At 41.2% G+C, this 23,377-nt stretch overlaps 1 protein-coding gene across 1 annotated transcript in view; it reads right to left on the minus strand.

Annotated features, from left to right (window-relative positions):
- The window catches only part of LOC112959750 (cytosolic carboxypeptidase 6-like), a gene marked incomplete at its 5' end in the record, with an annotated part of 175,890 nt that overhangs the window by 79,132 nt on the left and 73,381 nt on the right, over positions 1-23,377 (minus strand). The window contains one exon of the mRNA XM_026053846.1: positions 23,069-23,183. Within this exon, the coding sequence (XP_025909631.1) occupies positions 23,069-23,183 (115 nt within the window). The remainder of the gene's footprint in view (positions 1-23,068; positions 23,184-23,377) is intronic.

A 23,377-nucleotide genomic window follows, 5' to 3' on the forward strand; every position in this document is an offset into this window, starting at 1 on the left:
AAGACAATATTAAGATCTTAGAAATGGGATTACTGAATATATGTAGACAAGAGAGTAATCTGAAGCTTCAAAATCAAACCATTCCTCTATACTAGCTTGACTAGACTGTCTGCCAAGAGCATTGCGGTACTCCTACCTGAAACTCATGTTCAAAATCACAGAGCAGAATTAATCAAATAAACCAAACTTTGATGGCACTGAGATTGGTCACCGTGAGTATGCACGTGCTTGAAAGAAAGCGGACGCAAACAAATTTAAAGCTTACAAAATTAAGTATCTCACTGTAATGGAAACTCAAGGAGAGAAGAGTTTCCTGAACAGGAAAAGAGCAGAGGAAAATGACTTTCTCCACTTTGAAAGAAAATTTATTGAAGCTTGAAGACAAGAAAAGAGGCCAAGAAGAAACAAAACAAAACAACCCAGAAGGGCTCGGAAAATCCAATCTCTCCCATCAGCCTCTGGAAAATGGATAACCTATGCGTGGTATGATTGAATTTCTCTGTTTCATCACCCTAGTGGTAGCATCTTGTATGAAACTCTGGTTTATGAATTGAGTTTTGAGGGAGACCTCAGAGAGCAGAACTTATACCAATCTAATCAGGATGTGACAAACACATGCATCAAAATGTTGCATTGTCAAGATCCAGAAACCACTTAATTCCAGAACGACTTTCAAGTTGGAAAAGCATTTTTGGCAACAGGATTAGAAATGATGAGAAGGAAGATGAAAATCCAGGTGGAAAAAGGTAGCATGTATATATTTTTTTTTCAAAATGTACTTTTTAAATTAGGCTAAGTTTCTGCACAATCTCTAAGTTGCTATACAAAGCTACATTTTGTTCAAATGAAAGACTCAAGTGTCTCCTCCATTTACTCCATCTGTTTTCAAAAGCTCACTGGACATACTCTACTAATAGAATAAAAGATACACAAAGCAAGATAAATCACACCACAGTAAAATCCATAGGATATCCCATTCTGAGCAAAACACCTAACAAAGTAGGTAAAATACAAAAAAGTAACATGCTAATGTCATTGCCACACAACAAAGAAAGATAGGTGCACGGGCTTCCTCTCTAAACAGCAGCATGGCACAGAAATAGTCCGTGATTATAGATAACATAAGACCAAATTGGAAAGCATGTGCATTTGAGAGAGATGACATTCTTCCTTCCAAAGAAAAAGAATATCACAATCACTTTGTATTTCCCTGGTCTCAGCTTGAATTTCCTATCTAAATACTGAAGATAACTTCAGAGGATAAGTACAGATTAGCAAAATATTCAAGGTGATTGAATGGATTAGTATTATTGTTTAGCACAATGCACAGTGATAGAAAAATCCACAAAAAAAGATCTGATATCTGGACAGCCACTTGAAATTATGCAGCTCCCATGCTGAATTTCTACTTTTTTTTTTTTTTTTTTTTTTTAACATCATCACAGTAGAGGCCTAAAGGGTGCAATTTAAAGCTGAGGATCTTTGAGCAACAGGTGAACAAAAATTCCAAAGTAAACTTCTATACTGTTCATCACACAGACAGAAAATCCATATGGTAGTATCTGAGCAAGAAAACAGCCCTTTCTAACAAAGTACACATAACAACAACGTTTTTTTTTTTTTTCTGTAGGAGGAGAAGAAAAAAGAAGTTAAGTGCATCAAGGAAAGCCCATCTTAAGAGGGGTTCATACTGGATCAAATGCCAGTCAGGCAGAGAGCATAAATGCACAGCATCCTCACCATGCTGGCCATTACAAACATACTCAGCAGTTTACTTTCTCAATTTTCCCTGCTTCACAGAGATCCACACATTATTTACAGGTCTACTGATGTGTTGTGTTCCCCCTAGGTCACAAGAACACAATAACCTTATCAAAGCAGACAGTTTCACTGTGTGACATGGCTATTTGGTTCAGTTCTTGGCACTCAGCATTAATAGAGTGAAGCTCAGCTCCAGCTATCAACAATTCCAAATAACCTGTAATTAGGGGTGCAGATTTTGCATTCAGGTGCCACAATTCTACCGTTTTCTCAGTTTCCAGAACCAAAGACTTTGTATTTCAAGAGCTTAAGCAAAGACCCTTAACAACTCAGACATTTATACTTTGCTTGTCATTGAAGTCCTTGGAGCGTACCACAAGCTAATGAAGTGTCCTACCACGCTCCAGCGAGGCAGGCACAGAGTATTAGTCTCATTTTATAACTGAGAGGGATGAAGAATAGAGAGATCAAGTGAATTGTCCAAGATCACGTTGGACTTATTTGCCAAACTCAGAAATCAGCACTCTGCAAAACCAGATAAATCACTTCCCTCCCTCCCCAGTGGAATAAGTGACAAGATATTGGTTAACTATGTGCATCCTTCCATACATCTAGGTTACAGCCAAGAAAGGACATACCGCTGTTCCGAGCAAGGTCATTCCCACAGAAAATCCACGCAGATCTTAAGCCATAAGTAACAAATCTGTCATAACCACACATCCTCACAGGAATGCCATTTTAAATGTGTAAGATCCAAGACAATAGTATAAGGTTTTGAGCTATCTCAATAAGTCCTACTTATCCGAAGAGAACCCCAGCTCCAAATTTACTCATGGCTAATGAGTAACATGAGAAGCAGCAGTAAGTGACATTCTCCAAGTGGACAACTGCATAGCTGAATAGGCCAGGTGAGCAAAATTATCTTCAGACATGAAAAAGCAACTTGCCAAAGACTTTGGTCAAGCTACAGACATACTAGTGTTGATATTTCTCTTGTCAGTGTAGCAAAATAGTTAAACCAAGGAAAAGTTAAAAAATATAATAATAAAAGAAAAACCCACACACAGACACTCCTCAAGCTGCTTTACTCAACCAAACTGCTGCAGATCCATCCCTATTCCCAGAAATGCAATATTCAAGTCTGACTGAAAAACATATAGTATATTATTTGGGCTAAAAAGGCTGTTTGCTTTTTACTTCTCTTGACACTTTTGACAAGATGACTATCAGATGGAGGTTCAGAGATAGATGTAAAGCAGAAAAAGGCCAATTACCAACTTTTTTCTCCTTCAGAAATATTTGAAGCTGCTTCCCAGTAACAAATAATACACAGCATATCACTGAAAACTGAAAGGTGGCTTACCTGAGGCAATCAGCACAATAATTGGGACAATTCTCAAAGAAAACAAAAACATCTCTCTCCAAATTTCCTGTTCATCATTCTTCTGATCTCCTCCACCCTTGGAATTATAAGTCAAGCCTTCAATTTGGTAACACCTGCATTCTCAACACAGCCACCAAGTATGCTCTGGTAGTTGCAAAACAAAGAATTGATAAAACAACGTCCATCATCACTGCAGAGTTTGCCTGCTGCAGTCTCCTGGCTATAGCGCTCAGCAAACCAGCATTAACCAGCATGGTTAAGTCTGTATAGGCTTCCAAATGTCTGAAGAAAAAGCAAACAAACAAACAAAACACATGCATTCTGCAGCTTTACACTCACAGTGAATGTTTCTCTTCACTCTTCCTACATCTTTTTACAAAACTTAGTGGTTTTGCAATTTATAGAGTTCGTAAACTCAATATAGAATTGATTTTCTTTTTATTTGTTTGTAGTTTTCCAAATCATCGAGATATCTTGCAGAAGAACTTCATTTTTTACCAGGTCACCTACCTGAATGCAACTTGGTTACTAAGCACTGGCCAAAAATGCATTTACCCTGCAACTCCCTAGTGCCTTGGTGCACGTGAGCAAGCAACATTTTTTTTCACTAGACATTAATTTTCTAAATGGGCCTTCTTTTTTTATTTTTTTTTTTTTAAATCTTCTTTATTTATTTTTCTAAATGAGCTCATTGATGACCTTTTTTTTTTTTTTTTTCCATGAATGAAGTTATTTTTCTATCTTCATCTATGTTCAACATAACTCCTGGAGAAATTTCCCATTGCTCTAAGAGAGCTTATGAATATAGAAAATTGTGTTTGGATGCATCTTAAAATTAAAAGCAAATAAGAAAGAGAAGGAATCTATAGAAAAAAAATAAGAAAGCAGAAACAAAATACTTGTTCATTGCTGAGACCAGTGGATCGAAGTCAGCATATGGCAGTAGCTCTCATCACAAACAAGACACTTAAGCAAATCGACCACTGGTTTATTCTGTAGCAATTCTCATGTTCTTAGAAACACTTCAGTGCTAATAAGGAATCAGACTGACCATCCATGTATAGTAACTGAGCCAGAGCTGGAGGCTGGTGCTAGCAACATCTGGTACAATTAAACATCAGGAAGAAAAAAAAAATAAAAAAGAAATCCAGATCTGTAGATCTCTGCTCAGTTTAAGTTAGTACAACTTTGCTGGTAACTCTTTATGCATTTCAGTGGTGTAAGTTAGAGGTAAGACCCCTGGACTCATACTAAACAGCTTAAGAAAGGGAAGACAAATCTCTCTAACCTTCCCCTTTCACTGCCCCAATGGTAAACAAAAAAGAGATATCTCTCCAGATAGTAGCTTAGCCCGTTTATTATGGGATAAGACAAATAGTTTTCTAGGAGTGTCCCATGGACTGCACTCTAAGCCATTAAATAGATGACTAACTTTTAGATGACTAAGTGATAAACAATAGTTATCTAACTCTTTGGTCTCAATTTTAGCCTAAATTTTGTGAACTAGTTGCTAACAGAAGGAAAGCATAAACCTCGTATCATTCTTTCACAAAATTTTTATTCAAAAAGATATTTCAAGTGAAAGTGTTACTATGTAAAGTCCAGAATCTGTAGAGCAAAGCAGTACCTGACAATATGAAGTTAGTAATCCGTTAATTGACTACACAAAATCTTGCAGGTTTTTAAAAGTACTAAAAACCCCAAGGAAAACTCTGTCCTCGAGCAGTTTCAAGACAAGCTTCGCAATCCAAAGAAATGCACGTTTTTCATGGAGTTTCCCAAATGGAGCAGGCAAACCTTTTGAAATTCTCTCATGGCTCATTTGTAGGCATCTCACTGCATCCCAGGGAGAATGGATGAGAGGGATATTTGAAAATGGGACACACGGGCATCAAAACAAGCAAAATGACCCCCTCCTTTTTCTTTTTTTTCTTTTAGCTCACGCTTCTAAATGCAATCCCAGGCTGTCTTCCAAGTGCTACTCAGAGCTGTCACAGAGAAGGAACACGTAGAGAGCACTTCAACGACTGACCTATTTCCATCCTTGCCTGTGCTGCTGCATCTAAACCCTTTGTTCTGAATTCCATACACATACGTACATGCACACACATGCATAGCAATTTTCCTGCATATTCCCTCACAGAACTGCCCCTAAAACCTAACCTCAGATCTTAAAGGAGGTCCCTGGTGCCTCCAGAACAGCTTTTAACCCCATGGCCTGAATGGCCTCGTAATTAGATCAGCTCTTGGGCACCGACCCTTTGGGAGAGGCAGGGAGAGCTTTGGGCCCACTCTATCTTGCTTGAATCCCGTTTTCTATTGGATGCTGTTTTACAGCAAGGAATTTGTGCATAAGGACACGTTCATCCCTCTTAAAAACATGAATGCACACAGCACAACTGCAGAGTGAACAAGAGAACATCAACAGTTGCAAAGTTCTGGCAATTAAATTCACGTGCACAACAAAAGACCACCGAAAAAATACCCTAATTGCTAGTCCCCTACCACCAGCGTTCTTATCAATGGACCTCAAGAATAGCAAAGCTCTCCAGGGCCCTCAAATCCTCTCTGCCTCTTCTACAGCAATGAAGTGAGCCTTGTTAACCCATGTGGCTTCTGCGCTACCCTCTGTGGGCTCCCAGGAAGAAGCAGTTGCTGTCTCACTGATCTTGGTTGAACTTCAAAGGTACAGAAAAGTTAATTGGATGAAATGGGACTTACAAGGAGAAAAAAGGAATGTGAAAAAAAAAAAAAACCTTTCACAAAAGATTTTAATGAAATCTCTAATCCAAAGAGTTACAATAGAGAATAGGAGCATTCTTGATGTTGTAGTGGAACCAATAATAGTTATGAAGAAACTTTTCTTTGTTGTTCGTCCAAAATGTGTCCCTCACATTCTTCCCTACCTCAATTAAATGGGTTATAAAATAAGAAATGAGAAAAATGTTAAGGAAGGCAATGTAGAAAACGTAAAATAAGATTCTTTTTGAATATGGTCACATTATACTTTATTGGCCCCTATAAAGGGATAAAGTAAATGTTGTTTCATTATTATTTCTGTTATAAAAGAGTTCTAATGTGAGTGACTATAATCTTTGCAACTGAAATTTCATATGATTCTCTCTGTAATTCTTCTGTTTTGATTGCATGTGTTACTTGCACAAGGAAGTCCTGGCCAGCATGGCACTGAGCACTCATGGCCATTCCCAAACTCTGTCTCCTCTCGAGTCACAGGCTGACACAAAAATTCTCACTAATGGCAATCTTCTGCCATCACCTACCGGTGCTGATTGGTGCATCATCTGGTCATCTTCTTGTCTGCAACAGGGTTAGACTGTTTTAGGTAGGTAATTCTTAATTTCTTGTTACCAGATTCTGCTGCATAACGTTACTGGAATTGATGGGAATTAGGCACAGATTGCCTTTAAAAATATATCCTGGAGTAGTTACCGTCCAGACACTTAAAACAAAGAAAATATCATTGGCTGAAAGCTGATTTAAGTGACAAAGTCAATTCGAGAGTTCACACAAAGCCATCTCTCAGGACTGCGCTTAAGCTCCTAATTCATTTAGGAACAACACTGAAGCTAGGCCTCATCTCCCCTGGACTGCAAATTTGGTACTTAGGAAAAGCAGGTGAATTCCCATTCCCTTCTATTGAAGGGTGCTGACTAAAGGCCTGTTTCTCCACGTTTTTCAAGGGGTTGAAAGATTGAAATTGCAACATCCCATAGTCATAAAGGCAAGTATATCTCCCCACACAGAAAGGAATTCTGATACTTTTTTCTGATTTTTTTTTAAACTACAACTGCCGAAGTACTCAGATGTGCCATAAAACATGAAGGTGAAAAAAATCATTTTTCACCACTTGCAGATCTAGTAATTTCTTGTAGATGCAATCAAGATTTTACTATAGGAAAGATAAAAATAATAGGAAAGATAAAAATAAATATTTATGTAAAATTATATCCATTCATGTACATTATGACTAGTCAAAACTACAGAATTATAGAAAACCCCTTCTCCTTTATCAGCTCTTTCTGCCCCCCCCTGCCTCCCTTTGAAAAAAAAAAAAGGCAGTTTCTTCACTTTTTGAAGAAATCAACACATAAGCGCAGGATTCCAGGCTGTCCTCAGGAAGAGTTGAACAGGCTCAAGAGGAGGGAGGGCAACAACAGGAAAAAAAGAGAGCACAACTTGGCATACTTCTGTCCTGCAGCTGAGATCTGTCCTACAAACTCCTCTCCTCGCATGCTATGTGTCCCAAGATGCCCCATCCTCCTCCTGAAATGGATCCTTCACCCACAGGACAAAGGCAGCTGCTCCAGTCCCAACGCTGGGATGCTTATGCCTGCAGGCAGCCCCTCAGGAAATTATACCTGCAGCTGGTTAGGCTTGCCTGGGCTTTTGGGCTGTCTTGCAGAAGAGAAGAGCAGCCAGTGGTTACGTTCACTTGTGGGACAGAACTGGGTGTCTGGCCTGGGGCAGATGACAAGTGACACACAAACCACCGACATACGTGCATCTAAACGGGAACAAGCAATAAAAGAGGAGCCAAAAGGGAAACCTCCATAATCTGAAAATCCATCTCCCTCTTGTTCAACACACAAAATTATACTGCTCTCACACAACGTAGTGGAGAAAGCACAAGGATACGTGAAAAGGCCAGGACTGCTGTCTAGGCTTCATCTCCCTTGCAGTTTTCTTCAAGTGTTAAGGAATAGGGAGTGTCACAAGACAAAGTATTGAATATCGAAATTTTTATCAAAGCATTTCCAAATTATGGAAAGGGCCACGTGACATTTCTACTGTATTTTATCAATTTCTTGTTGGCAGTAATTTAACCTGGAGGAAAAAAAAATGCAAACAAACAAAAAACCACTTCTTCAGGTCATTAAATGGCAACAATGAATGTATATACAGGGAGATATTTAGGTGATGATTTTAATTAACATAAACATCCAAAGACAAAATATTCAGTTCTTGACAAGACTAAACAAGCACTGGTTTGCACTTTGACCAGTTAGGACCATTTAAGGAGTTCACAAGTTAATACAACTTCTATCTCAGAATTACAGAAATACAGTATTTATTTTCAGAACCAGGTAAGAATGATTTGGAGTATAAGAGATCCATTTATAAGGAATATGGCCACAGTATTTCCCTTGTTCATGCCGGTACTTAATTGTGGCCTTCTTCCAACTTAATTAGTTGTTCTCAGTTTCACATTCTGACCTTTTATGTCTACAGTTTGGAGATTTTATCTTTTCAACGAAAAGGAGATTCCATCCTCCCACCATTTTGACTATTAAAACAAAGCTTCATGCCTATAATGAACTGAACTGAAATTCAGGTACAAACTATTTATAATCAGGCCAACAGCAATCACATTGTCACAGGCAGCTTTCCTCCTGCTTCTGCAGACCTGCAACAACTACAGGGAAAATGAGCAAACAGCTCCAACCCAACAACTTCTGTTTAAAACAAGTGTTCACGGATACATCAACAAAAGTTAGCTCTTTCTTTTTTTTTTTTTTTTAAAGATTATAAAGTTTTCTTTTGTACTGTGTTCTCTTTTTTCCTTTTTATTTTTTTTAAATCTTCTCTTTACACTATTAAGCTCACAAGATAGGAAACTTTAAAGCCCTCTGCGTTGGATAGTTGAAAGAAAATGCCTCTAGCTCTCATCGACTCTAATGGAAGTTGTCGTATGAAAGCTAGGAATCATCTCCAGAACTTGTAGAATACTTCAATTAGATTAAATGATTTAAGTATATACTCGATGTGTCCAATTTTTCCAGTCAGACACACCTATAAATAGCAAGAAAGACCAAGAGATCATCAACCATATAGGCTTCTTGAAGGAAAAAGTCTAAAACAAACTGAACAAAAGCCAGTCTTCAGTGAAAAATACTTTGAAAAAAAAAAAAAAAAGAATCATACATTTGAAAGCTAGAAAGTTGCTACTGTGATCACCTTTCCTGATCTTCCATCTACTACGCACATGTAAAGATCTCCCTTGAAGCAACTCCCATATGAACCTTAAAGACAAACACAAAAATACACGGTAGTCTTTAACCATCTTCTCGAGGACTTGAGCCTTCATTTCTTAAGCATCAGTCTCCATCTTCCTAGACTCTTTCCCACTATACTGAAAAGTAACTTTCATGTTAGCATATCCCTACCTTCCATGCTCAGATCATTCCCTACCTTCTATGCCCCCACATACACATGCAGATCATGCCATTGTCATCTACCTGTTAATTCATAGAATCATAATGGTTGGAAAAGACCTTTAAGATCGAGTCCCACAGTAAACCCGTCACCACCGTGCCTGCTAAAGCATGTCCCCAAGTGCTTCATTGACACATTCCTTGAGCACTGCCAGAGACGGTGACTCCACTTCTTCCCTGGGCAGCCTGTTCCAAGGCTCCACCACCATGTAGAAATTCTTCCTAACGTCTAACCTGAACCTGCCCCGGCACAACTTGAGGCCATTTCTTCTTGTCCTATTGATACTTATTCTGGAGAAGATCGGCCCCTGACTCAACAACCTCCTTTCAGGTAGTTGTAGAGAGCAATAAGGTCTCCCCTGAGTCTGCTCTTCTCTTATTAAATAAGGTTAAATAATCCCAGCTCCCTCAGCTGCTCCTCATAAAGTCTGTGCTCCAGCCCCTTCAGCAGCTTCATTGTCCTCCTTTGGACACACTCCAGCACCTCCATATCCTTCTTGCAGTGAGTGGACCAAAACTGAACACAGTATTTGAGGTGCGACCTCACCAGTGCCAAGTACAGGGGAATTCAATCAAATTAAACACTGGGACTTTTGCCAAAAAGTAAAAGTTTGCTAATTCTGTTCTTTCTTGTGGTTCCTCAGAATAGGTCAAAAGTGTGCTAGGCAACTACTTACACACTCATGATTGCACTTGCCTGTTTTTGGAAAAATTAGATTTCTATATATTCACTGCAACAGGCAATAAATTGAGATGAAGCCAAGATACAAAGAGCATACCTGGGTGATGACATGGACCCAAAATCACAGAATTCTCAGAAAATGTAATATTCATCTGGTCTTTTTCAGAGACAGGAACTGAATAAAGAAGTCAGAGAGATTCATTGCTCAAAATATCACGGTTGTCTAGACCCAGACAGTTGCGTGTTTGTTTCCTTCTCCAGCTTCAAAATGAAAAAGAACTTGACTGAGTTCCTCTAAGGTAGCAGTCATTTGACTTCCATGGGAATTTATGAATTCTCAGCTGCGTTGTTACTGTTAACAAGAGCTGACAGTTAAATGCATTTCATTAACAGAAACCAGAATGAGACTGACAAGACTTTAGCAGATCAGATCTGTAATTGAAAGGGTGACCAGTGTAAGGAACAAGAACAGTTTGCCCGGACTGTGCTTGACTATCACCTACACCAATAACAGCACAGCTCCTAGATACAGCCCATCTAGCTTCTATACTACTTAACACAGCATCATCAAGATGGAGAGGTCAGGAACAAGCCTACCCCCCACATCCCTTCCCCTTTGCATGTCGGCAGCAGGAGCAGAAGTAAACTCTGCTGAAAGAATGAATGACAGAAAATGAAACATTTTAGCAGCTGAAAACATAGAAAAGATTAACAAAGGCATAGTAGGAAGTAAAGGAGATAGATTGGCAGATTGTCAATTGATTCTTTTCAGTCTTGGAAAAACACAGAGAAGATGCATCCAAGGTCAACTGCTGAGGTACAAAACTTGCTGAGACTGCTTGCATTGAATGGATGTTCTCACCACATTGCTGCCTCACTAGTGGACATTGCCAGATGATTGACTGTCTTGAACAACTGTGGATTTTTGAAAGTTACTGAACAAACTTATCTCCAGCTACACAAATGACAATTCAACCCAGATGCAAAACAACGTGCAGAACAATAATACTGCTCAAATACAACAGAATAATCCAATCCTGTAACTAAAACAAATTACACTTTCACCAAGAACTGAATAGAGCTCCACTGGTGTGCCTGAGCAATAAGGCACAGAAGAAGAGGAGAAAAACAGAAGAAGAGGAGAAAACCTATTGGGGTCCGACTTTTTTGACAAATGTATCTGGTCACTGAAATCTCTTTCCTGAGGTTCACTAAATCTGGAGTAGTCACAGAATGTCCTAGTCCTAGCATCAGATGACACACAAGGGTTACTCAGGCTACCCCATAATTAACTATTGTGTCTCCTTCAATCAAGTGCTGAAAAAGAACCCACCCCCCAAAAAAGAATCTATTTCTCCCATCATATTTAACACTCTATCTTTCCCTGCTTGCTCAATTGCCTTGTCCACCTGCTGTGCCACCTTCTTCTGGCTCTGCAAGTGCCTTGGGAAAGAGAGAACCATTTACAATGTACTTGCACAGCACCTACCAGAGCAGGACCGTGGCTCGTGGTCCGTGTCGCAGTGCCAGTGCACATCAGTCACTCAAACATCCAGGCTGTCTTGATCGGCTATTGCAGTTCAAATTAATCTACAATATTGATTACTGGCATTATAAAACAGTCAGTCTAGAAGCCTGGACGTACTTCTGTAACATCCTTCTTGCAGCTTCTGAGATTCTAGAGGATTCACACATTATTATAGCCCCTTCATAATGCATCTCACTGCTTCCTTGCACAGCATCAGACCACAGATCAGCCGGCACCATATTTAGGGATTGTTCATGTTTACAAGGAGACCCCATTCCCTCACCCAGCTGTTATTTGGAGAGCCAGGTGCAGTGGCCCCAGCCTCCCTTATTCCCAAGGGCATCGTGAAGGGGCACCACGGAGGGGTCAGTCTTTTCCTGGTCCAAGCAGTGTTTTCTGACAGGCTGCCTGGCCTCGGGAGGCTGGAAAGGTCCTGTCCCCTTGGAAGCATCTGGACATCTGAGTGGCAGCGCTGAAAGGGAGGGAGCAGCTAAACCCACCCAGCCCCAACTGCGTTCCCGTGCTACTAGAAATCCAGCTGTTCTCTGCAAACAGGCAGGATTTACTGTTCATATTTTGGATAAAGAGACAGATGAAATTCCCCTTCCCCATCCATTATCGCTGTATAATCTATACAATTCATCAGCCCAACGGCTGTGTCAGGCAAGAAAAGGGAAAGGGAGCATTGGTATTCAGAGCACACGCGCCGCACAAGACAGCAGGTTTATGATCTGCACAACCTGAAATAAGCACTTCTCTCCCCTGGGGACGTGGGTTAACACCGAGTAGCTGCACGTTAAGTCACATACACTTCTATTAATATACATCCTTTCCAGCCTGGAAGGGGAAGAGGAGGCAGCACAGCTGTCCTGCTCATACTGGCAGAGAGGGCTAATGCCTTTGTGGTTCCGTGTGTCCTAAAAAGCCCCGTCCTTCTGATCCACAATCCCCCCGTTTTGTGGAGCATCCCCCCTCCCATTCCCAGGCCTAGGGGACAGTCTCTCCTTTGCTTTTCTCACCTATACGCCAAGGGGCACAGCAAGCTACATGGGAACAGCTCTTCTCCAACCTCTAGCACCATAAAGCTCCCCTTTCCCTGAATGCACAGGTTGGCCCACTCACCTTGCTACTATGAAAATAACCATTTGCTGCCCTTAAGAAACAACAGTCCTAGGAAAAGAACTGTATAGGTGAGGCTGCATTTAAAACAACCACCACCCAGGGAATCAGCAGTCACCACTGTCCTCCTTTTCCACTACCCCTGGAATAACTGCACAGCAGCTACCTGGATCCCAGGCTTCAGAATTGCTTTCAGTCCATCTCACAGAAGGTACCAGTAAAAGAGCATCCTTTCTGCTCATTCCCCTCTCCTGCATTCTTTGCTGCACAGAGAGCCGTGCACGTTTTCCCCTTTTTCAGGTTAATTTTGTGCAGGCCCAGTCTCCGTCTCCGACCTGGTTGCTGCACAGCCTCACAAGCTCCCACACTGACTCATGTGCTGGCAGATAAGCACAAGGTTCCCTTGGAACTTTTTGCAGCTTTCCTGATAAGCACCAGTATTTGCTTTCAGGAGCTCAATACCTTGCAAACTCCTTCTGAGACCTGGCACTTAGGCCTGCTTCTTACAGGAGACTTCATCTGTGGAAATTAGCCAGGCAAAAAGGTACCTTCAGACACATCAGAGGAGACATTGCAACAGCTCTGAAACACTTGGAGATCTCTTTCTGGTCCGGGTACAAATAAGGATCTGTCGGGCGTGCCAGGGGACCAATGCGCTGACCATAACATGCAAGTGGAAACCTTGTGTAAGTGACAGCCTTACTGCTCCCCAGAAGTGATAAACCTCCTCCAATTATTTAATGTTAGTTTATTAATACAATATTGTTTAAGATAACGGATACTTATTATTTAGATTCGTCTCAAGATAGATTTCATGTTACATGACACTGCCCTTAGGACTAATATTATAAATTATTGATGGCAAGCTGCCATCATTTTAAGTGCTGCAGTTTTTAAAATAATAATAATAAAACAAAGAACAGCTGTCACCCAGAAAAAGCAAGCAACAAAAAAGAAACCTAAACAAACATCCCTTAGGCTGCTATTGTTTTCCTGATGACTTGGATGGGATTTCCCTCTCCCCACACACACATCAGTGGTTGAGAAGGAAGGCAGGACTTTTCCACTGAGAGGAGGTAAATCCTTCCCCAATGGACTGCAGATGACTGTCAAACTCCCCACCTGCTCAGCATGATAAAATCTGGCTGCAGGCAACACTGCTCTTGCCGAGACCATGGGATAGATCATTGGCTGCTCAGGATCTTGTGCAAATGGGTGCAACCTCAGAAAATCCCAGGATCTTTGTCCACAAAGCTTACCATAACAAGCAAGTCCCTCAGCAGCCTTCCTAGGCAGATGGTGAATCCGTAGGTCAAGGTGAGCAGATGTTGCTTAAATGTGGGGAAAAGTAAAGAATGGCAGTTACGGTGGAAAATCACTGGGAGATGCTACTTGGGGCAGAACAATCCAAAACAGAGATAAGCACGCATCAGGTCTTCCTGAGCTCATGGGCAGCAGGAAAGGCAACCTCCTCGTTCCTTGCCTCTCCAGGTTGTTCACCCAGAAGAAACCAGCATCATTCTCACTAAAGCAGAAGTTGAGCTCAAATAGGCAAGATAGGGAGCAGCCCAGCGCTGTGGGCACGAGAGCTCAAGGACAGCTGGAAGCCTTGTGTGCAGTCCCTGCTCTCTGGGCACCCAGAGCGCCCAGCTCTCCTGGCCTGCTGGGACCGAGCAGGGAGGGCTGGAGCCAAGTCAAGCCTCCCAGGGCTTTGCCTTCCTATGGGGGTGCACAGCAGCTCAGGGTTTGCAGGCCCTCTAATACAGACAGCACAGCTCTCACAGGGCTTTGCCTCTGGCTCCTTATTTCTACTGGGAAGCACCACTTCACTTGGACTAGTACTTGTGACAAGGAGGAGAACCTTCCACAGTGTGGGAAGGAGCCCATGGAGAGGCACAGGTGCTCCCAAGTCACAGCTCTTGTAGCAGAAGACGCTCCTGAGCACTTGCCTGAAGCAGATCTCCCGTAGAGGAGCAGCAGGAATTTCCCTGGGGGAAAGGAGGTGAGAAAGCCTGGGCACAAAGCAGCCAGATCATCTGGCCATGAACAACAGCTACACACGCACTTTGAACAGCCCACCTCCTATCGGGAACAGCCCCACACCCCACCTCTCATCCCACCCTCCAGACACTTTTGCGCAGCATCCTCATGGCAAAAGCCAAGGCGGGAGGACCACTTTGGTGCATTGGTGTGATGCACGTCAGCAGGTGACGCACGTGCCATGTAAGCAGGCCTGTAGGACACCACAAAGCCCCTTACAGGTTCACTCAACACCTGCCTCTCAAGAAATGGTACCAGCAGGTGGCACTTGCAAACACACAGCGTATTCCTTGGGTTGTGCCATGGCCATAATTCCCCAGCCTGGCAAAAAGCCCTTCGGAGCAGCCTTGAGGCTTTTGTATCAGCTCTTAAAAGCCATCGGCTGCGGCCTGGTGGCCACAGGGCACAAGGCCCGCTCCGACACGAGACATGTTCAATGCAGTGTGTTTCTTCCTTCCACCATCAGCATAACTAACAATAGAACACTGCTCCGATTTCACGGGTATATTTAAAAATATCGTTTTATTTGACCATATTGCGGCTTAGTACCTATGTAATGCCTCGAAGCCAAGGAATGCAACACCCTTTATGTGCATAAACAAGCGTAGTGCCACAGCTGATTTTATATATGAGACCTAATTATTCACAAATTGCAGATAAGGAAACCAAAACATGAAAATCTACAGCAAATTTGACTCAAGTGAACTGAGAGTCATTTGCAGAATTTAAAAATAAATAAGGTGAGAAAAAGAAAAAAACCCATAACGCTGGAGGAGACATTGCTCCTTTGTTTGCTGCTATGAACAAGGGCTCAAATCAAATCACCATTCACAGACACAAGCTGGACTTAAAAAGAGAGAAAGAGAAACTGGTTACTTGACTGAAAGTAAAGCTAAGAAATCCAAATGGGATTATTCTGACCTAGGAACAGCCACTCAGGAGGAGAAGAAAGAAAGCAAACGTTTCAACCAGGCCATCATTAATACCCTCTTATTTACAAATACACTCTAAAAGACATAAAACCCATGAAAAAACACTAAGCCAGTGAAGGTCAAGAACAGGCTCCTACAGCAACACACAGACCCAAACAGCCCTTAAATACAAATCTTCAATTCACTTGGCTGGGTTCACGAGCTGGGGGCTTATTGGCTTCCTAACATCTCAAAGGTAATAACCAGGAATGGTGCTATTTAAATGGAAAATAAAGAGCCCTGTCTCTTTAAGGACATCATGTCTCGTTCTTGGTGGAGTAATACCAAATATAAAAATAAAAAGCTATGATTTCAATATTTCTCATTATGACTTCTCTCCTTGCACGTCTAAAAATAAAAAGCCACTCTGTAGTTCCAGATCAATCTAACTGAAAGAGCTCGCTTACAACAACAAAATAGCAGCTCTGACACTAGTTATGTATTCATCACATGTGAAAATGGCCCCATAATGCTGCCTTCAAACCCTTCCAACAAGCTGTATTAAATTAGGTTGTGCTTGGAGTTTTTTTTTTTCCTTGCACCAAAAGCAAAATAAATATAGCTTTATTTAATGCTACTAAAAGGTTCAGATTCAACTGGAACCCCAAGGCATGTGGCTTTGTTGTTAAAGCACATATACTGACTCTATTGATTGGTGCAGTCCTCTGTGCAAGAGAATTTGTCACATCAATAGCAACTGAAAAATACTCAGGAGCTGTAATATGGTTTAAATGAGCAGTTACCACATCAATATAAAGAGCATTTTCAATGGCGGTAGATAGGAACCCTTTTGCAAGCCTAGTATTTGTTTTAAGATAAAGGATGACAACTTTTTTTTTTTTTTCCTTTTTAAACAAGGAAGCTTTTTTTAAGTAATGGTGAGCAAAAGAGCAACCACTGTAAATGTCTTAAGATCACAGAATTCAAGGGGCAATAAAAGCATCAGTGGAAAGAAAAGATCCAAGCAGCAAAGGAACAGCTGTGCCACAAGTGAGAGGACAAGTCAAGGCCAGAGGAAATCACTGCTGCTCTCTTGCCTCCGTGCCCCTGTCCCTGAGCGTTGCAAATATAAATGCAACCTGCACCTGTCTTACAAGGGCCCCAACCTGCCCACTGCATGAGCTGGAAAATTTGCAACAGAGGACACACAAATAAAACTCCTCAACTGTCCTCAGTGCCAAGTAAGAGCTGGGGGAGCAGAGCCCTAGCCCTGTCCCATCCGACCCCCTTGCTGCAATGCAAGAGATGGGGGTACAAGGGAATCTCCAGCCTTCCAGCCTTGCCTCCTGGTTTCTCTCTCCCTTGTTGTCAATGTTCTCTTGGCCACAGTTGTGTTTTTGACCAAACAGGTCATCCAAAAAACCTTGCCAACTGGGAAAAAGGGAAAGGGCAGGGAGGAAAAGGGAGCGAACTCCAGGAACATCCCTGCTCCAGTGGGTGCGATCACACAGTCACTGCCTGTCACCTTCCTCTCGGCAATCCCAGACTGGAGGTCAAACATCACCAGCCTCCAAAAGAGCCGCTGTGCCCGCCTGATAACCATGGTCAGCTGGACAGGGAGCGAGAGGCCAACTGCCCCCCAAAACCTGCTGTCCAGATCAGCAAGATAAACCAGGTGCAAGAGGGGCCGCTGCAGAGCAGGACACAAAGCCAGCAGAGAGCTTTGCTCTCATTTTCTAAACATTGAAGAATAGGAGGAAAAAATAGGAAAGCCATGGCAAGAAACAAATCTCCATTCTGTGGGATTGAAAAATCCTTACTTTTCAATAATAAGATGCAGTTTTTATATTTTCAGGGGAAGGAATGTTCTTTCCGTGACTTGGTGTAGTTTTAGAATATAATTCTCTCTCAATCACATCCCTTCTTCCCTTGGGTTAATGTACCACCGACATTTTCATCACTCAGGCAAAAATCCCACTGAAGGAAGACGAGAAGCAGCATGTGCTGCAAGTTTTGAAGGAGATGAGAAATTTCACACTATCCGGATATCTTCTGGGTAACTGCTTATTTTATGATGACTAATAGGCAATTACTATGGTAATACTGCAATACAACATGTGTGAGGTTTGGGAATGAGAAATTATAGGTAACTACTTTGGACTCATTTCTATGGCAACAAAAAGTAATTGTCATTAAATACCAGTTATATTGCGGCTGTACCTGGTAATTATAGATTTTTTATGCCCAGTAACATAAATAAAACCAATAAATTTATTCAAAAGGCCTATGATTGTTTACTTATACATTGTTATATAGAATACACAATGACAAACGCCTAATTAGGAAAAATAAACTCCATCGAGAGCTTCATCTTGTCATCTGAGATGGATCCTCTGTTTTCCAATTCAGTGCAGTGCAGGAATTTCACATGCATGAAATGAAGCTAAGGAAAAAAACTTTGCACCAGAAAACTAGGTGAAAAATAATCAGGAGGGATATTATGTAAATGACATTATGCCTCTGAGTAGCCACGTCTCACAGCACCGCAGCTGGCAGCAAGAGCCACGCAGCACATCCAGGCACTGCGCACGTTTGTACATTCCTATGTACACATACACTGTACAGGCATCTCCCCCAAAGCAGCCTTAACAAAGACTAAACCCCCAAGCAGCTCTCCCAAATATTGCAATTTACAGTTCTGATTTCTAGCCCAAATTTCGGCAAAAATCACATATGTTTTTCCTGCCAGCAGATCCCTTGTACATTACATGGAAACACGGATGCCCCACTCCTAGGGTCACAAAAGTAAAGCCCATAAAAACCTACTCCAGATCAACCAGAAACATCTCACTCAATCCGAAGCCAAGTTTTCTGTCTGTATTTCAGACTCTTCCCTGAAGTGTTTCAGAAAAATAAAGTAACACCATGAACAAACAAAAATAATGAAGGTTTTCCTTTTAAAAAGCTAAACTTAATGGTTGAATTAATATTTTTTTCAAAGTTTTTCAACCCTTCCCAGTTCCCATTTTTCACCAGACCTTGCTACTCCCATGCATGTGAAGGCAACACAGAAGTGCCAGGGAGCCTTGGTGGCTCATGCAGCAAAATCTTTGCAAAACAGTCTGGATATGTGACTGCCTTGTCATGGCACTTCTGGGATACCTCCCTGAAGAGCTGCCCGGACTGAGAAACACATCCTTTTTGGTGCCAGTATGGGGTTTCATCTCCGGAAGGTGAGGCTGACAAATTGGAACTAATCTAAGCCGGTTTGGTACAGTCATCTTGCCTGCAGGGACACATTTCAGCATTCAGCTCGCAGAATGCCAGCTTAAGAACAGGCTCTCGATAAAGAAAAGTTCAGGCCAAGCCTGGGGATGCACGACTTTTAAATCAAGATCACTTTTTCTTTTTTTTCCCTTTGGTCTAACCTGCCTCCCTTGGGATGGCAATAGATTCAGAAGATGATAATGCTGTACCATAAACAGAGGGAGAGAGGGGAGGAGAAAGAAGGCAAGAAATCTGCCTTCCCAGCACTGCTTTTCCTTTATTTTCTAAAACTGTTTCCCAGTCTAATCCATCAAAGAAGGTGGGATTAGTGTTATGGAAGAATTCACAAATATGTTCAATTCTGCCATATTCTGTTATGAAAGGAAAAAAAAAAGTTAAATAAAAAAATCAAATCATACCAAATTCCTATAGAAGAGCCTTTCCACCCAGCTGAGAGCTGAGGAGGGGCTCCCAGCCACAGCAGAAGACAGATCAGCCTGAAGAGCCACCATTTCAGCTAAGGCAACTGATGGCACAATTCCGTATGATTTAATTCACTGGCCTGTGTGAGGCAGCATTTTCTACACACTCTAGCCGTAGAGTTATACATACAAGGATATCAGGGGCTAAAGAAGTGGAGGTATCAGCCAAGCCTGTATTCCTGTCTTGGAAAATATCCTATATCCCTGAGCACAGCAAACAGCAAGTCTCTGTCGTTATCCTGGATGTTCGGAGGAGCTGGAGAGAGTCACGTGGCAAGAACAGGAGCAGAGGCTTTAAGCGCAAGAAGAAAGAGTGTAAATGCACTCACAGAAGGGCTCGATGCTCACAGGGGCAAACCGCCAGTGCTCCAAGTGGGAGCCACCCCAATTAGCTGGTCAGAAATTGAACGCAGGTGAAACTCTGCGCTCTGAGAGCTCCACTTCTCTGCATCTAACCTCTCAGACACTTGTATCAGCCCACTCTGATCTGCTGTAATGCATTAGGCTCCAGAATTTTCATTTCTCATCTCTTTTCAGGAAGATGGGTAAAGCAAAATTCAAATGTTCCTGTTTCGGAATAGCTGGTCAGAAACCTCACCGCTAGTCAAGTCTGGTAAAGGTAGTTTCACCAACTCTTATCAGTTTATGTACATAAGCCATAGCTAATAAGAGACTGAAGCACATCAGCTCACTTTCTATTAAAAGATTTATGCACTAAAATTACATGAAAATCACCAGATTTATCAATTTATTTGAAAAATAAACTTTTAAAATTGTAGATAGACCTCTCAAGCATTCTACCCTAGAGCAAATGTTTAAACATCACTTTAGTGACATAAGAGATACCATTTTTTAACCTCAACTGTATGGGTCCACAAATACTGCTTTCAAGCTCTTCCATATACTTGAATGTATCAAGTAACTTCAGCATCCTGATTCACTGGGCAGTGATGTTTTTCCCCATGACCTTTGTTTCTGAACTGCCTAAACACACATAACATATAAAGAATCCTCCCCACAGATGTTTCTGTGCCGCGAGCACCCCTGCTTCATAGCTGTGATATTAAACTAACTTGTAGCTGGTTATGAACATTTCACCACATGAAAGTCCCTGTAGAGTCACAACCCATTCACTCTGTTCCTTTGAGAATGAGCAACAGTTTATAGATAACAGACAATTCTTGGCATTACTGTCTCAGTTTTGGCTTAAGCTCCTAAACCTCAGTACATAAGCACTGAGAACAAAGGGATAAAGATTTTGGAAAAGACCATAGGAATTGCAGCCTCCCCAGGTCCTGAATCCCCCAAAATAATGGTGAAGAAAATCCCATCAGTGAAATGAGTGCTTAGTTCCCATTTTGAGGACAGAACTACTAGTATAGCCCATCCTTTCAATGGAATCTGCTGACATATATGGCCTTTAAATAGGGAACACTGTACCTGGGATTTTGGAGGACAGCAAAGTGCATCCCATAGTAGGCATGGCCAATACACAAAGCTGTGTACTGCACAGGTGTAAGGAGAAGAAAAAAAAAAAAAAGGAAAAAATAATGAAAAAATTCTCTTTCTCACTCTGTCACGAGATCAATTTACAAACTGATGCATGAGGTTTAATTATCCATTTCATTATCTTGGCTTGCACAGCTCTGAATGTGAACCCTTCAATGAACCAGAGAGCTGCTAGCTATTACCTTGAGAAGGGAGGAGGTAAAAAAAAGTTCAAATGACTAAAACTGCTTTTGCTGTACAACACACCACAAGCCTTTTTATTTATTTTATTTTATTTATTTATTTTTGTGATTTAGCAGAATTATCCCCAGGCAGTGGACCTGTATTATATCACAATGCACGGAAACAGCTCCTGAAAATCCTCGTTGTGTGCTAATCTGAACAAAGAACGAAGAGATGAGATAGATGTATCTAGCCAATCACAGCAATGCATTAAAGCTAAAATTTCAAATACTAGCAACTGGTCCTTGGAGATTTTTCTTTAAATTCCTCCAGCAAATTCAAGCAAATAAATTGTGATGTGCTTGTGTATTTTCGATGAGCAGGAAATAAAGTGTTTGCTGTAAATTATTCACTCAGCACTAGTTAACTACAATGCCAGCACATTACCAGGCTTTTTAATATTCTTCTCTAGATAATAGGTAGCATTTTGCTTATTACCCTCATTTTTAAGCTATTAGTTACATTAGGCCTTTTGTAAATAAAGTGAAGAATTGCAAACAAATCAAATGTTTTTCCCACTACCTCATTAAATGTCCTTTTAGTTGAAGAGAGTTGAAAATTCTGCATATCATGAAAGGCTAAAACAATAATATACCATCAAGCTCAGCAACTCCTAATGGAATTCCCATGCCTTTTCATAATACCTGAGTTCCCAAAGTGCTTTTCAAATTATGACCCATATGCATGTCTGTAAAGCAGTATGCATCTCAAAGGGCATATATAATAGCCCAGGTAAAAAACGCCCAGGGCAGCTGAATTTATGGAAAGAAGAGAAATCTCCTTAATTACAATCTGAGTTCCCTAAATGCAGAGTTCTTGTTACAGAAGAAATGCAGATTCCTTGTAACAGCCATTTTTAGGGCTCTGTTACTGGAAGGTGACATAACCATTATGGTAAATTCCTAGTGATGCCAAATTCCACTACTGCAATACTGCTCTACATATACATCAGCCAAGAATGGAGAAAGTGGCAGCATAGCTGGAGAGAGACCATGTGTCCTTGGAAGTTTCACATACAAAATCACTCATATTATCACTGAATTCACCCAGACAACTCCCTAACACTTGAGTTTAGGGAGCAGCATAGCATAGGAGGGCCTAGAAATATACATCCAAATATATAACAGGGTTAGCAGCACCATTTTCTGCAACTTCTAGCTTCTTCCTCAGCCATCTCCCCAACCACACAATAGCCTGGTCCTGTTCTGCTTAGCAATGCAATATTTAATTAGATCTAAGCTCAAGATAGCCTGGCTACAGAGTGTATTGTGTTATTTAGTCCTGCGCTGTAAGCAAAATCACATACAGTATATTACATTTCTCAGGGGCTTTCCCACACAACTACGTGATAGATGTAATTGCCCCCACAAACAAATCATCAACTAATCAACTGCTTTTCATTATCACCTCCAGCAGTGCATCTATTTTGTAAATAAATGCATTAAGAGCAAACAATTTTAGGGAAAACAAAAGATTATCTGAATACATTCACAGCAGAGGAGGAGGTAAAGTAGTAATTCAAACACTAAAAGGAAGCAAAATTAGCATAGGGTAACACAATTATTCCATTCCATGTATCACTATCTATTACAGTACAATAATAGACTGAAATCTGTGACTTTAATGGACGATCTGGGTAGCTGAAGGGAACTGTGATCGACTGACACATTTACATAGTGGCTGATGAACAGCATAATGAATGTATTTATAAAACATAACTAAAGTCTAACTTAAGCTCCAACACCTACGGAGGCCTGCACAGCAGCTATCCTGGTATATCAGAAGAGTTGCTCTCTAACTCGGGGAGCATCATTTAGTCCACTTGCACAATTGAAATTTGAGGTATTTACAGCCAAAGAACCTCCAGTTTAGGATTTAATCAAAACAAATGATGTGAGGCTTGCTGCACATTCAGCATTCCACACCATACCTGTAGTTTCCTAGGTATACACCATCAGGATTGAGCATGGGTGCAATCTTGAAGACCAAATGATCTCTCAGTACTTTCGCAATGGGATGCTGGCTCACAAGGAAATCAATTATGCCTGAAAGAAACAAAATAAAAAATGTGAAGAGGGTAGCTTACAGTGCCAACAATCCCCAGGTATCTTTGAAGTTTCACATATGGAAGATTAAATGATCGTTCCTCTTGGCTCATGCTCCTGCTTCCAACAATTTTCAATCACACAGCATTAGTCACCTTCTGAAAACTCCACAAATAACAACATTAAGGATAAAT

This window comes from Nothoprocta perdicaria, unplaced genomic scaffold, assembly GCF_003342845.1.
Source record: "Nothoprocta perdicaria isolate Ctin4 unplaced genomic scaffold, notPer1 scaffold_0, whole genome shotgun sequence".
Classification (NCBI taxonomy): Eukaryota; Metazoa; Chordata; class Aves; order Tinamiformes; family Tinamidae; genus Nothoprocta; species Nothoprocta perdicaria.